Here is a 13187-nt window from a genome sequence, read left to right on the forward strand (position 1 = left end):
ACTTTCACATACTTTCAACTGATATATAATGAATGAATGAAATAAAACATGCCTTGACATTTCAAAAATGAATACATAAAATAAAGACATACCTTCCAGGCGGGGAGTGCCGAGCTCAGAAATTCTTGAAGACGTCCAGCTCTTTCTGTGACACCGGCGGGGCAGAAGTCCAGTCGTTCTCAGGATACGCTTCGAAGTTGGAGGTATCGTCCTCACTGCACAGCTTGGGGACAATGGGGGGCTGAGGGACCAGCAAAGATACAGCGCCGTGGTTACAGAGGAACAGTGTTTACCGGCTGCTCTTACATTCAGCCATGCTTCTTCAGTTTATTGCACTTTGCAGATACTGTGTTTTTTTTTTTAAATAAATCAAAGCTTTGCAGAAACCTTGCATGGAGCAAGTGTGCACCAGCAAGTTGTTACATTCAGGCACACCTAGTTTTATTGCACTATACAGATACTATGTTTGTTTGTTTTTTATAAATCAAAGCTTTGCAGACACCTTGCCAGTCTGCACCACGACGTTATTACGTTCAGGCAAACCGAGTTTTATCACACTTTTGTTACGTTCAGGCAAGCCGAGTTTTATCACACTTTTAACAAACTGTATTTATTTTCTTTTTTTTTTTTAATTTATTTTTTTTTATATCCCCTCCACGCCACCCCCACCTCTTTTTTTTTTTAAAATCAAAGCTTTGCAGAAACCTTGCATGGAGCAAGTCTGCACCAGGAAGTTGTTACATTCAGGCACACCTAGTTTTATTGCACTATACAGATACTATGTTTGTTTTTTATAAATCAAATCTTTGCAGAAACCTTGCATGGAGCAAGTCTGTACCAGGAAGTTGTTACATTCAGGCACACCTAGTTTTACTGCACTATACAGATACTATGTTTGTTTGTTTTTTATAAATCAAAGCTTTGCAGAAACCTTGCATGGAGCCAGTCTGCACCAGGAAGCTTGCAATGTTCAGGCAAGCCTAGTTTTATCGGACTTATAGCTCAGTTGGTAAAGAATCCGCCTGCAATGCAGGAGATGCCGGTTCGATTTCTGGGTCGGGAAGAACCCCTGGAGAAGGGGTAGGCTACCCACTCCAGTGTTCCTGGGATTCCCTGGTGGCTCACACTGTAAAGAATCTGCCCGCATGCGGGAGACCTGGGTCCCATCCCTAGCGTGGGAAGATTCCCTGGAGGAGAGCATGGCAACTCACCCCAGTATTCCTGCCTGGAGAATCCCCATGGACAGAGGAGCCTGGTGGGCTACAGTCCATGGGGTGGCAAAGAGTCCTCAGTGACTAAGCATATACACACACGTACATATTCCTTTTTTTTTTTTTTGATGTAATCAAAGTTTTGCAGAAAGCTTGCATGGACCAAGTCTGCCCCCAGGAAGTTGCAAGTTGAAGCTGTGCAGAAACTGTACACTGAGCAAGTCTATCTGCGTCCTGTCTCCAGCAACACTGGCGCACTTTTTGCTCTGTGTCACATTCTGATAATTCTCACATTTCAAACTTCATGATTATACTTGTTAGGCTGAACTGGGACCACTGATCTTTGATGTAACTACTGACATTGGTATCCTTTTGTTTTGTATTTTTCAATTAAGGTATAGATGTTCTTGAAGACTCTCCGCCACTCCACGGACTGCAGCCCGCCAGGGTCCTCTGTCCATGGGATTCTCCAGGCAAGAATACTGGAGTGGTTTACCAGCCCCTTCTCCAGGGGAATCTTCCCGACCCAGGGATCATAGCGGGGACTCCTACGTCGCAGGAGGTCTCTTTACGAACTGAGCCACCAGGGAAGCCAGACTCTTCAGCCAAGGTCTTCGTCAACAGTGTGAACTTAACTTATTACCAATTTGAATCACTTTACTAGGTACTCATCCTAAGGAATTGAGCCACAGACTCATAGCCCGTGTTTTTGTTCAGGGGAGCCTGAGGCTTCCCCAGGTATGAGCCGTCTGACTGACGTATGGTCGTACCTTCAGCTTCCTTTCCGGGACCGCGCCCCAGTCCACGACCCGGAACCACCGATGCTGTTTCACGTCCTCTGCTCCATTCTGCGAAAGCAACACCCGTCATCAGCGCAGAGAAGGTCGGCAGGACAGGAAAGCAAGTATCACAGAGAAGCTCCATACGATTCCACACAGAGAGAAACACAGGTTCACTATCACTGGAGCCTTCGTCCCCGGAGAAAACTACCAAGGAAGGCATTTGAGCTTCCTTATATGGTTTTGTTCATTACAGAAAGAAATTCGGTCATGGTGTTCAGGCTTACCTGGTGGCTCAGGGGTAAAAGAACCCGCCTGCCAATGCAGGACGTGTGGGTTCGATCCCTGGATTGGGAAGATCCCCTGAGGGAGGGCATGGCAACCCACTGCAGTGTTCTTGCCTGGAGAATATCCATGGACAGAGGAGCCTGGTGGGCTACAGTCCATGGGGTTGCGGAGAGTCGGACATGAGTGTATAGTGCTCTGAATCACAAAGACCAAAGGGGAATTGAATTACGGTCCAGGCCCTCCCAACGTAAAGTGAGATTTTCACCTTGACAGCTTCCTTCAGCTGAAGCCATGCTCATTTTGTGTGTGTGTGTGTGTGTGTGTGTGTGTGTGTGTGTGTGTGTTAGTCACTCAGTCGTGTCTGACTCTTTGCGACCCCGTGGACTGCAGCCCGCCAGGCTCCTCTGTCCGAGGCATTCTCCAGGCAAGACTACTGCAGTGGGTGGCCATTTCCTTCTCCAGGGGGATCTTCCTGACCCAGGGATCGAACCTGCGTCTCCCGCACTGGCAGGCGGACTTTTTACCACGAACCTCACGTGGGAAGCCCCTACCGTTGCACGTACACGGATACACACACTGACCTTCATATTTCCCAGTCTCCTTGTTCTGTCGGTAACAAGCAGTTTCCTGATGAGGTCTCTGTTTGGGCCAGCGGGGGAAGGAGAGAGAAACACAGACAGGTTGATACGGACCCACGCAAATCACAGCAGGTCAACAGGAATAAAATCCCCACAGTACGACAGGGACACCCGCCCAGTGGTTGTCTTCACGTGTGCTGAACATCTTCCAGCAATACTTTAACACCACTGTTGAGCGCTAAGTCACTTCAGTCGTGTCTGACCCTCTGCGACCCCGTGGACTGCAGCCCACCAGCCTCCCCTGTCAGTGGGATTCTCCAGGCAAAAATCCTGGAGTGGGTTCCCATGTCCTCCTCCAGGGGATCTTCCCCGGCCCAGGCATCGAACCCACGTCTCTTATGTCTCCTGAATTGCCAGGCGGGTTCTTCACCTCATGCGCCACCTGGGAAGCCCCTTTCTCACCATTATGTGTTCTTAAATAACCTAAATAATTTATGCGATGCAGAGTGGCAAGCCAGCTAAGGGGCAGAGGTTGATCAAATCATCGTAGAGACGAATAGCATCTGAACATGAGCAGGAGAAACTCTGTCCGCCCTGGGGATGTCCAACCTTCATTTCAAATATACCTGCCAGGCCACCCCACCAACTACACAACGTGTGATTCTACCAAAATCAGTGACCACGCTTTGCCCGGTGGATCTACTTATCTGTGGGATTCTTGTCTGCACGTCCTTGCCTTCCTGGAAGCAAGGGAAGTATTTTTGTGTGTGCTGGGTCACTGAGATTTTCCTTCTAAACAGCAGACGGTATCAGAATACTGACTCACTGGACATCAACCCTGAATATTCATCAGAAGGACGGATGCTGAAGCTCCAATACTTTGACCACGTGATGCAAAGAACTGACTCATTAGAAAAGACCCCGATGCTGGGCAAGATTGAAGGCAGGAGGAGAAGGGGACGACAGAGGATGAGATGGTTGGATGGCATCACCGACTCGATGGACCTGAGTTTGAGCAAGCTCTGGGAGTTGGTGATGGACAGGGAGGCCTGGTGTGCTGCAGTCCACGGGGTCACAGAGAGTCAGACACAACTTAGCAAGTAAACCACAATAAAAAAAAATCTGAACACAGAAGGGTAGAGAAGCCTGTATTCACACAGCAGATGAGGATTCAACACAATTACGTCAAAGCGTGTTTCAAGAAATCGTTTCCTTCTATTTCCCCCTTAAAAATTTTATTTAAGTAACGTAATCCCTCATAGTACCTACACATTATACAAGGGTTTCCCTGGTGGCTCAGCAGTATAGAATCTGCCTGCCAGCGCCGGAGATGCAAGAGACCCTGGCTTGATCCCCGGATCGGGAAGATCCCCTGGAGGAGGGCATGGCCACCCGCTCCAGTATTCTCGCCTGGAAAATCCCACAGACGGAGGAGCCTAGAGGGTTACAGTCCATGGGGTCGCCAAGCGTCGGACACGACTGCAGCGACTTCAGCGTGCAAAGTCATTGACCCTCCGCCAGCCGCCAAACTAGCTGGTAGGAACAAAGGGCCTTCTTGTCGAATAACAAAGCTCCTTCCTTATTCGATATGATAACGAACAGCCTTTATTCACTAATGATAAAAAAACACACCCGGATCTCAAAAGTTGTAAAATATGGCTGTGAGTCATGAAGAGGTCAAGTGTCACCCCAGCAGAGTCATGGAAAGCTTTCCCCTTTTTGGGAGGAAAAGATGACCCACCCAAAGAGCATCAGCTGAGCTCAGGAGAACAAATGAGGATGGTACCCAGCTGGGCAGGATGCCCCCTCTGGGGGTGTCTCAGGGGCTTGAGAAATAAACAGCCCCGATGACCAGAGAAGACGGCTGACTTACTTGACACTGAACTCCAAATGTCTGGGGAAATCTATCTTGCCAGCAAGAATCTTCTGATAGATGCCAAAGGCGTTGTCGTCGAAAAACGGAGGAAACCTGTTAGGAACGTAAAAACGTCTACTTTTAGTGGCCAGTGTGGAAAGAAAACAAACACCCCCGGGCTTTAGAAGGATGGCTCCTTCTGCCTGACACGGGCAGAAGAGAATTTCATTTTTTGGTGCGCGCCTTCTCCTCTCAGCCTGGAGTCGCGGATGACTCGGGACCAGCTATGAAGGCTCGGTTGCAAGAGGCCAAGCGTGAAGCACTTTGCCCCAGCTCTGGAGGATGAGCAAGTCCAGAAAAGGCAATGACCATGATGAGCCATCCTGTGAGGACCAGATGTGTGATCACAGAGACGACCAGCTATGTGGAATACCGGAGTGGGTTGCCATACCCTCCCCCAGGGGAATCTTTCCAACCCAGGGACCCAACCTGCGTCTCCTGTCTTGGCAGGCAAGTTCTTCACCACTGAGTGTATAGCGGGGAAGCCCATTACGGTCTCATAACTGCAACTAACGCGGCCAGATGTACTTCTAGAGTAACCAGCTTCCTTGGATCGCGAACCCACCCCAGGCCAACAGACACCCAACCCTCGCCGAGTGTGAACGCCCTCAAGTGAATAAACCCTCGAGTCGGCCCTCCGCCCCAGAGCCAGAAGCCGGTTCGAACGACGTGGCCGGGCGTTCGTATTCCTGCCTCGGGTGGTGGCCCTGCGTGAGGACATGCCGAGCGACGGTTTCCATTCAGAAACGGGCCCGGGCGAAAACGCGTCATCCGTTCCTACACGGGCTCCCGGAGAATGCGGCATACGGAGCTCTGAGGAAGCTGGCGTGACACACGCCACCGTCATGGGAAAGGTATGCTAGCAGTAGCTTTAACGAGCGGAAAAAATTCATCATGACAGAGCGCTCACAGAACTAGCCTGAGAGAAAAAGCAGAAGGAACGCGTGTACGAGAGGCCGGAGTGTGGAAAGCGGCCAAAGACGGTGCCCAGATCTGACGTGTGTGTTAGTTGCTCATTCGTGTCCGACTCTTTGTGACCCCAAGGACTATACAGTCCATGGGATTCTCCAGGCCAGAATACTGCAATGGGTAGCCTTTCCCTTCTCCAGGGGATCTTCCCAACCCAGGGACCGAACCCAGGTCTCCCGCATTGCAGGCGGACTCTTTATCAAATGACCTATCAGGGAAGCCCGCCCAGAATTGAAAGTTAGCTTCAAATGTCTATCTTTAATCCAACGGAAACCTTCCAATAATTGATTTATTTATTGGCCACAAGACATGGGATATGGGGAATTAGTTCCCTGACCAGGGATTCAACCCACATTGCTTATAGTAGAAGCTCAGAGTCTTAACCACTGGACTTCCAAGGAAGCCTCCCTCCTTTTAAGCTTTTTTTTTCTTTATTTGACTAATTTAACTGCAGGATGACCAACCTAGACAGCATATTAAAAAGCAGAGACATTACTTTGCCAACAAAGGTCCATCTAGTCAAGGCGATGGTTTTTCCAGTGGTCATGTATGGATGTGAGAGTTGGACCATAAAGAAAGCTGAGCTTGAAGAATTGAAGCTTTTGAACTGTGGTGTTGGAGAAGACTCTCGAGAGTCCCTTGGACTGCAAGGAGATCCAACCAGTCCAACCTAAAGGAGATCAGTCCTGGGTGTTCACTGGAAGGACTGATGCTGAAGCTGAAACTCCAATGCTGTGGCCACCTGATGCAAACAGCTGACTCAATGGAAAAGACCCTGATGCTGGGAAAGATTGAAGGCGAGAGGAGAAGGGGACGACAGAGGATGAGATGGTTGGATGGCATCATCGACTCAATGGACGTGAGTTTGAGTAAACTATGGGAGTTGGTGATGGATGGGAAGCCTGGCATGCTGCAGTCCGTGGGGTCGCAAAGAGTCAGACACGACTGAGTGACTGAACTGAACTGAACTGGAGGATCATTACTTGACAAGATGGCGATGGTCTTAATAAAACAGGCAGTGAGTGCCGTTCACACACGTGGCCACGACTTGCATCTTGACATCAGCCATGGTGAACTGTAGACAGAGGGACCATCTACACTGCCCCATGAAGGCAGGCTCAAGAGTTTCATCTTAAAAAATGCCTGGCCGGGAACTTTTCCAGCAGTCCAGTGGTTCAGAATCCATATTACAATAAGGATGACGCCGGGTTCCATCTCTGGTCAAGGAACTAAGACCGTGGAGCAAGTAAGCCTGTTGTGCTGGATCCACGGAGTCCAAGCTACACAACAGAAGACCTAGGAAGTCCATTCTAGCAGGTCTTCTGGGCTCCGGGATTCAATTGCCGGGCAACGCTACCCTCTGCTGGTCAGAAACGTTCAGGAAGGAACACACCCACCCGTTGCTACTACAGGGGTGGAACACTGATCTAACACGGTGCAGAAAGATGTAACATTCTTACATCTCTTTTTACACTTTGCATTTCTCTAACATTTTCCATTTCTGATACCCCAGGGAATCTATTTCTGCCTTGTGTTTCTGACCGGGACTTCCTGGGCGGGGGTGTACAGAAAGGGATTTTTTTTTTTTGGCCTGTGTGATTGACTATAAGAGGCGTGTGAGCAAAGAGAGAGAGAAAGAAGAACAGAAGAAGGGCGAGGGGACAGAGGAGGGGGACCAGGCTGGGGGGAAAGACAGCAGATACGACGGACCCAGAGGGGAGTCCTGGGCGGACACCGCTCCCCCACCCCCCCTGCCTGCCGGCAAAGCAGGGCATCCAACAAAAGAGCCTCCTGAGCACAGGACGACCAGGAAGCATCGCGTCCACGGACGTCTACAAGGAAGGTGCTTGTGCTGTCTGCCCGGCGGGGAAACACGCCGTGTGTGCCTGCTCAGACGCTCAGTCGTGTCCGACTCTTTGCGACCCCCGTGGACTGCAGCCCCGCCAGCCTCCTCTGTCTGTGGGATTCTCCAGGCGAGGACACTGGAGTGGGCTGCCATTCCCCTTCTCCAGGGGAATCTTCCCCACCCAGGGATCAAACCTGCCTCTTTCCTCTCCTGCACTGGCAGGCAGATTCTTTACCGCCTCACGGAATTCCTAGCATCACCTCACGGAAATGCCAGACTGGAGTGGTTAATCATGCCGACAGGCTGACACAGGGTGCTGAATCTGGACCGGGGAGGTAAATGGAGTTCCAAACATTCCCCGAGGCACGTTTGGGGTTTTCAGGAAAGAACGCACTCTTTCCTTTCTGGAGCGCTGTTGCTTCCGAATGTCCGAAAGAGGATTTCTTTATCCAACACGCCCGCTACCCAGCTCAGGGCTCAAATGGTAAAGAATCCGCCTGCAATGCAGGAGACTCGGGTTCCATCCCTGGGTTGGGAAGATGCCCTGGAGGAGGGCATGGCGCCCACTCCGGTACTCTTGCCTGGAGAATCCAATGGACAGAGGAGCCTGGAGGGCTGCAGTCCATGGGGTCGCAAAGAGTCGGACACGACTGAGTGCTAACACATACACCCAGCTCTGGGAATCTGCAGCCTGACCGGTGGGTGATGAATCGTATATTCTTGGCAGACAGGGACACTTAGCTACAAAAGATCTCAACAGACATGCCCTGCTGGCCCTCCAAACTCCTGCTGGTTCTGCTTTTGAAAGCAATTCGAATGGTCAGTTCATAGCATCATCACCCACAATGGGCAACTACAGGAAGACTCCACTCCAAGTGAGTCCCTCCCTGACCCCTGCACCAAATCCTAGGGGCTGAGCACCCCTGGGAACTGTCAGGAGACTCCACGCCAAGAGAGTCCATCCCTGACCCCTGCACCAAATCCTAGGGGCTGAGCCTCCAGGGAACTGTGGGAGACTCCACCCCAAGTGAGTCCACCCCTGACCCCTGCACCAAATCCTAGGGGCTGAGCACCCCTGGGAACTGTCAGGAGACTCCACTCCAAGTGGGTCCACCCCTGACCCCTGCACCAAATCCTAGGGGCTGAGCCCCCAGGGGACTGTGGGAGAGTTCACTCCAAGTGAGTCCATCCCTGACCCCTGCACCAAATCCTAGGGGCTGAGCACCCCTGGGAACTGTCAGGAGACTCCACTCCAAGAGAGTCCATCCCTGACCCCTGCACCAAATCCTAGGGGCTGAGCCTCCAGGGAACTGTGGGAGACTCCACCCCAAGTGAGTCCACCCCTGACCCCTGCACCAAATCCTAGGGGCTGAGCCCCCAGGGGACTGTGGGAGAGTTCACTCCAAGTGAGTCCATCCCTGACCCCTGCACCAAATCCTAGGGGCTGAGCACCCCTGGGAACTGTGGGAGAGTTCACTCCAAGTGAGTCCATCCCTGACCCCTGCACCAAATCCTAGGGGCTGAGCACCCCTGGGAACTGTCAGGAGACTCCACGCCAAGAGAGTCCATCCCTGACCCCTGCACCAAATCCTAGGGGCTGAGCCTCCAGGGAACTGTGGGAGACTCCACCCCAAGTGAGTCCACCCCTGACCCCTGCACCAAATCCTAGGGGCTGAGCCCCCAGGGGACTGTGGGAGAGTTCACTCCAAGAGAGTCCATCCCTGACCCCTGCACCAAATCCTAGGGCTGAGCCCCCCATAGCAAGCGAACTGGGTGGGGAGCCGCAGGCATCTTTCCCAGGGAAGCCGTACTCACCCTGACAGCATCTCGAATATCAGGATGCCGAGCGCCCACCAGTCCACCGCTCTGCCGTGGCCCTTGCTCTGAATGACCTCCGGGGCCAGGTACTCGGGGGTCCCGCAGAGGGTCCACGTCCTGTGGGAAGAGAAGATGGGGGGGGTGTCCTCAGAACTCAGCTGTGATTGGTCGACGCATGTATCTCAGGAGCAGGGAGGCTACGTCACTGAATTAACCTACGCGGAGCCTTAGACGGCAAACACGGCAACACTGTCCTCTGTGACTTTTTCCCTTCTATAAACTTTTTTTTCAATTTAAGGTTTTTAACTTATTTTGTATTGGCAGATAGCCTATCAACAATGCTGTGATGGTTTCAGGCAGACAGCAAAGGGACTCAGCCATACATGTACACGTATCCATTCTCCCCCAACTCCCCTCCCATCCAGGCTGCCACAGGACATTGAGCAGAGTTCCCTGTGCCGGACAGCAGATCCTTGTCTTTATCCCACCCCATACATAAAGACAGTTACCTTGTCTTCCCTGACTATCTTACTGTTATGATCATGAAGAAATTATGAAAGACACTCGGTCGTGTCCAAGTCTTTGCGGCCCCATGGACTGTAGCTCACCAGGCTCCCCTGTCTGGGGAAATCTCCAGGCAGGAATACTGGAGTGGGTGGCCGTTCCCTCCTCCAGGGGGGTCTTCCTGACCCAGGGATCGAACCGGGGTCTCCTGCATTGGCAGGCAGATTCTTTACAGTCTGAGCCACCAGGGAAGCCCAGCTTCCTTTTATAAACACTCATGAAGCAAAACAGACTCGAAGTGACAGTCCTGTTATCATGCCCGTTTCCCTTCGCTGCTCAGAAGCAAACCCCCCACAGTCCTGTTTTCCCATAAAACGACATGAAAACGGATTCAAGCACTGACCCGTGAAGCCCGCTGTACCAGGGAGTGACTGTCAGGAACCCGTATCTCTGCTTCAGAAATAAACGAGCTGGCTCTCCTCTCCCAGGGGAAAAGCAAAACCACAGTGAAGCATCTTTTCTGCCCTCTCTGCAAAAGGTCGGAAGTGTGTGCGGAGCTTTTGTGGGTTCGCTGTCACGTCAGTATCGGCAGCAGCATTTAAAAATCCCCAGGTTAAGGGGCTCTGGGGTGTTTGGGGTTGAAAGGGGGCTGAGAACTTTGGATTTTCTCCCCCGATGAGCCGAGACCTGCAGAAAAGTTAGCTTTTGGCCCCACCTAGAGGACAGCCGGGAAAAGACCCTGATGCTGGGAAAGACTGAAGGTGGGAGAAGGGGATGACAGAGGATGAGATGGTTGGATGGCGTCACCGACTCGATGGACATGAGTTTGAGTAAACTCTGGGAGTTGGTGATGGACAGGGACGCCTGGCGCGCTGCAGTCTGTGGGGTTGCAAAGAGTCGGACACGACTGAGCAACTGAACAACAACACAGCACATCAGGCTGAAAGCCGGAGATCCAACCGGCAAAGACAGCCAGCAGAGAAACGGTCTCCTTGAGCCTCCTGCACCAGCAGGCGTGTTTTTTTTTTTTAAATAAACCACTATCATCACCTCGCTGCTTCGGCTCACGCAATTCTTCAGTTCTGCTGTCCAGTCCCGTTGGTGCTGTGTTTCCAGCCAAGGTTGGCCTGAATGCGGCTGGAAGCCTGGGTCTCAGCTGAGAGGTGCAGACCAGCTGCAGGCGGGAGCAGGTAACTTATACCCGTGTCAGGGGCGGTGTCTCCGCTCACACGCGGAAACTTGAGTCCGTGTCTGGCGGCAACCTCAGGTGAGGGGCACACGTCGACGGCTGTAGGACTTAGCAGTTTTCCAAGCAGACTCAGGTAGCCTGACACCGTTTTCTTTTTCTTCTTTAGTTCTACCAGCTTATCGCTACCAACCCATCTCCCTCCACCCTCATGCCCGCGTGCTCAGTCATGTAACCCCACGGACTGTAGCCCGCCAGGCTCCTCTGTCCATGGACCTCTCCAGGCAAGAATCCTGGACTGGGTTGCCATTTCCTTCTCCGTATCTTTTTCAACGAAAAGCTTTTTCCAAAAACACTCCACGCTTCTTGGGAGCTAGAGAGGCATAAATTGCTAGAAAGAGCTTCAGAATAGAGCAAACTTTCTTAAAACTTTACATCTCAAAGCGGAACTGCAGTTCTGTGAAAAGTTAAAAACAGAACTTCCACAAGCCCCAGAAATGTCAGTCCTCAGTTAATATCCCCAAAGAACTGAAAGCTGGGAGTTGAACAGACTTGTGTACACCCACGTTCGTAGCAGACAGTTACTGAAAAGAGGGAACGATTCTCTTCTTAAGAGAATTCTCTTTATACTTAAGATTCCTGCAAAAGATCCCCAATCCTCTTGGGCACAGAGGCATACATTGTTAGAAACGAGCTTCTGACTGCAGAAAATATGAAAAGAGAAAGACAGACAGCTGTGGGTGCTGCCGGAAGGGTGTTGGTCCAGGCTGTGAATTATCGATGCTCTGGTGTTACCCTTTTTGCTCACTTGACTCGTGGAGAGAAGGCAAGGTGATAGCCATGGGTGTCACTTTCCTCAGTGTTATCATTTTCACTATGACAGGGGGCTTCCCAGGTGGCTCAAACAGTAAAGAATCTGCCTGCAGTGCAGAAGACCCGGGTTCGATCTCTGGGTCGGGAAGATCCCCTGGAGGAGGGCATGGCAACCCACTCCGGTATTCTTGCCTGGAGAATCCCATGGACGGAGGAGCCTGGTGGGCTACAGCCCATGGGGTCACAGAGAGTCGGACACGGCTGAGTGACTAACACTTTCAGGGGGTAGGAGGCTGTTAGCCAAGGCGAGAGAGGCTGCTCTGTAAAACAGACGTCCAGGTGGTGCTACGTTCATATTCCCAAGTGCCCGCCACGGCATCCACACTGGGTTGAGCTGTGTTCCACCCAAAAGTCCTAACGAAAGCCTGTGGATGTGATTTTGCTTGGAACAGGGTCTTGCAAGATGTAATCAAGAGAAGACCGGGACTAAGGCCATGACTCGTGTCCCGGTAAGAAGAGGGAGGCAGACAGAGATTTCTCTTTACCACGGGAGGACACAGTGAGAATGAGCCGGGAAGAGACCGTCATCAGGAACTCAGGTCAGCCAGCGTGCCGATCGTGGACTTCCATGACCGGGGCGGGTGGTAATAGATGTCTCATAGGGTTACACGTCCTGTAGTTTTAAGACCGCACTGCCATGACGTCGCTTGACCTTAATTTTCCTTGCAACAAGACTATCTCCAAATGAAGCCACCATGAGGGGGTAAGGCTTTAAGACACGGATTCTGGAGGAACATAAATGCAGTCCACAGCAAAGGAGATTGATCACAATGGTGGTGATGATGACGGTGGTTGACGATATGATGATGGGGATGCTGATGGTGATGATAATGATGGTGGTGATGTTGATGGTGATGATGGTGGTGACGATTATGACGGTGGGGATGCTGACAGTGATGATGGTGGTGATACTGATGGTGATGATGGTGGTGATGGTGATATGATGATGGTGGTGACGATAATGATAATGGGGATGCTGACGGTGATGATGTTGGGGGTGCTAATGGTGATGATGGTGATGTGATGATGGTGGTGATGATGATGGTGGGGATGCTGATGATGATGATGATGGGGATGCTGATGGTGATGACAGTGGTGATGATAATGATGGTGGGGATGCAGATAGTGACGTTGATGGTGATGTTGATATGATGATAGTGGTGATGCTAATGATGGTGGGGATGCTGACAGTGATGTTGATGGTGATATTGATATGATGA

The 13187-nt window shown here is 51.4% G+C and overlaps 1 protein-coding gene across 1 annotated transcript in view; it reads right to left on the reverse strand.

The window, feature by feature from the left end:
• The window catches only part of LOC145537810 (cAMP-dependent protein kinase catalytic subunit PRKX-like), a 54907-nt gene that overhangs the window by 6161 nt on the left and 35559 nt on the right, over positions 1–13187 (reverse strand). The window contains exons 4-8 of the mRNA XM_081568684.1: positions 9402–9521; positions 4730–4825; positions 2860–2917; positions 1982–2059; positions 93–241 (exon numbers count right to left, since the gene is read on the reverse strand). Coding sequence (XP_081424810.1) covers positions 116–241; positions 1982–2059; positions 2860–2917; positions 4730–4825; positions 9402–9521 — 478 coding nt within the window. The 3' untranslated portion in view covers positions 93–115. The remainder of the gene's footprint in view (positions 1–92; positions 242–1981; positions 2060–2859; positions 2918–4729; positions 4826–9401; positions 9522–13187) is intronic.

Source organism: Giraffa tippelskirchi, chromosome Y (genome assembly GCF_054371585.1).
Source record: "Giraffa tippelskirchi isolate mGirTip1 chromosome Y, T2T-mGirTip1v1.2.pri, whole genome shotgun sequence".
Taxonomy (NCBI): Eukaryota; Metazoa; Chordata; class Mammalia; order Artiodactyla; family Giraffidae; genus Giraffa; species Giraffa tippelskirchi.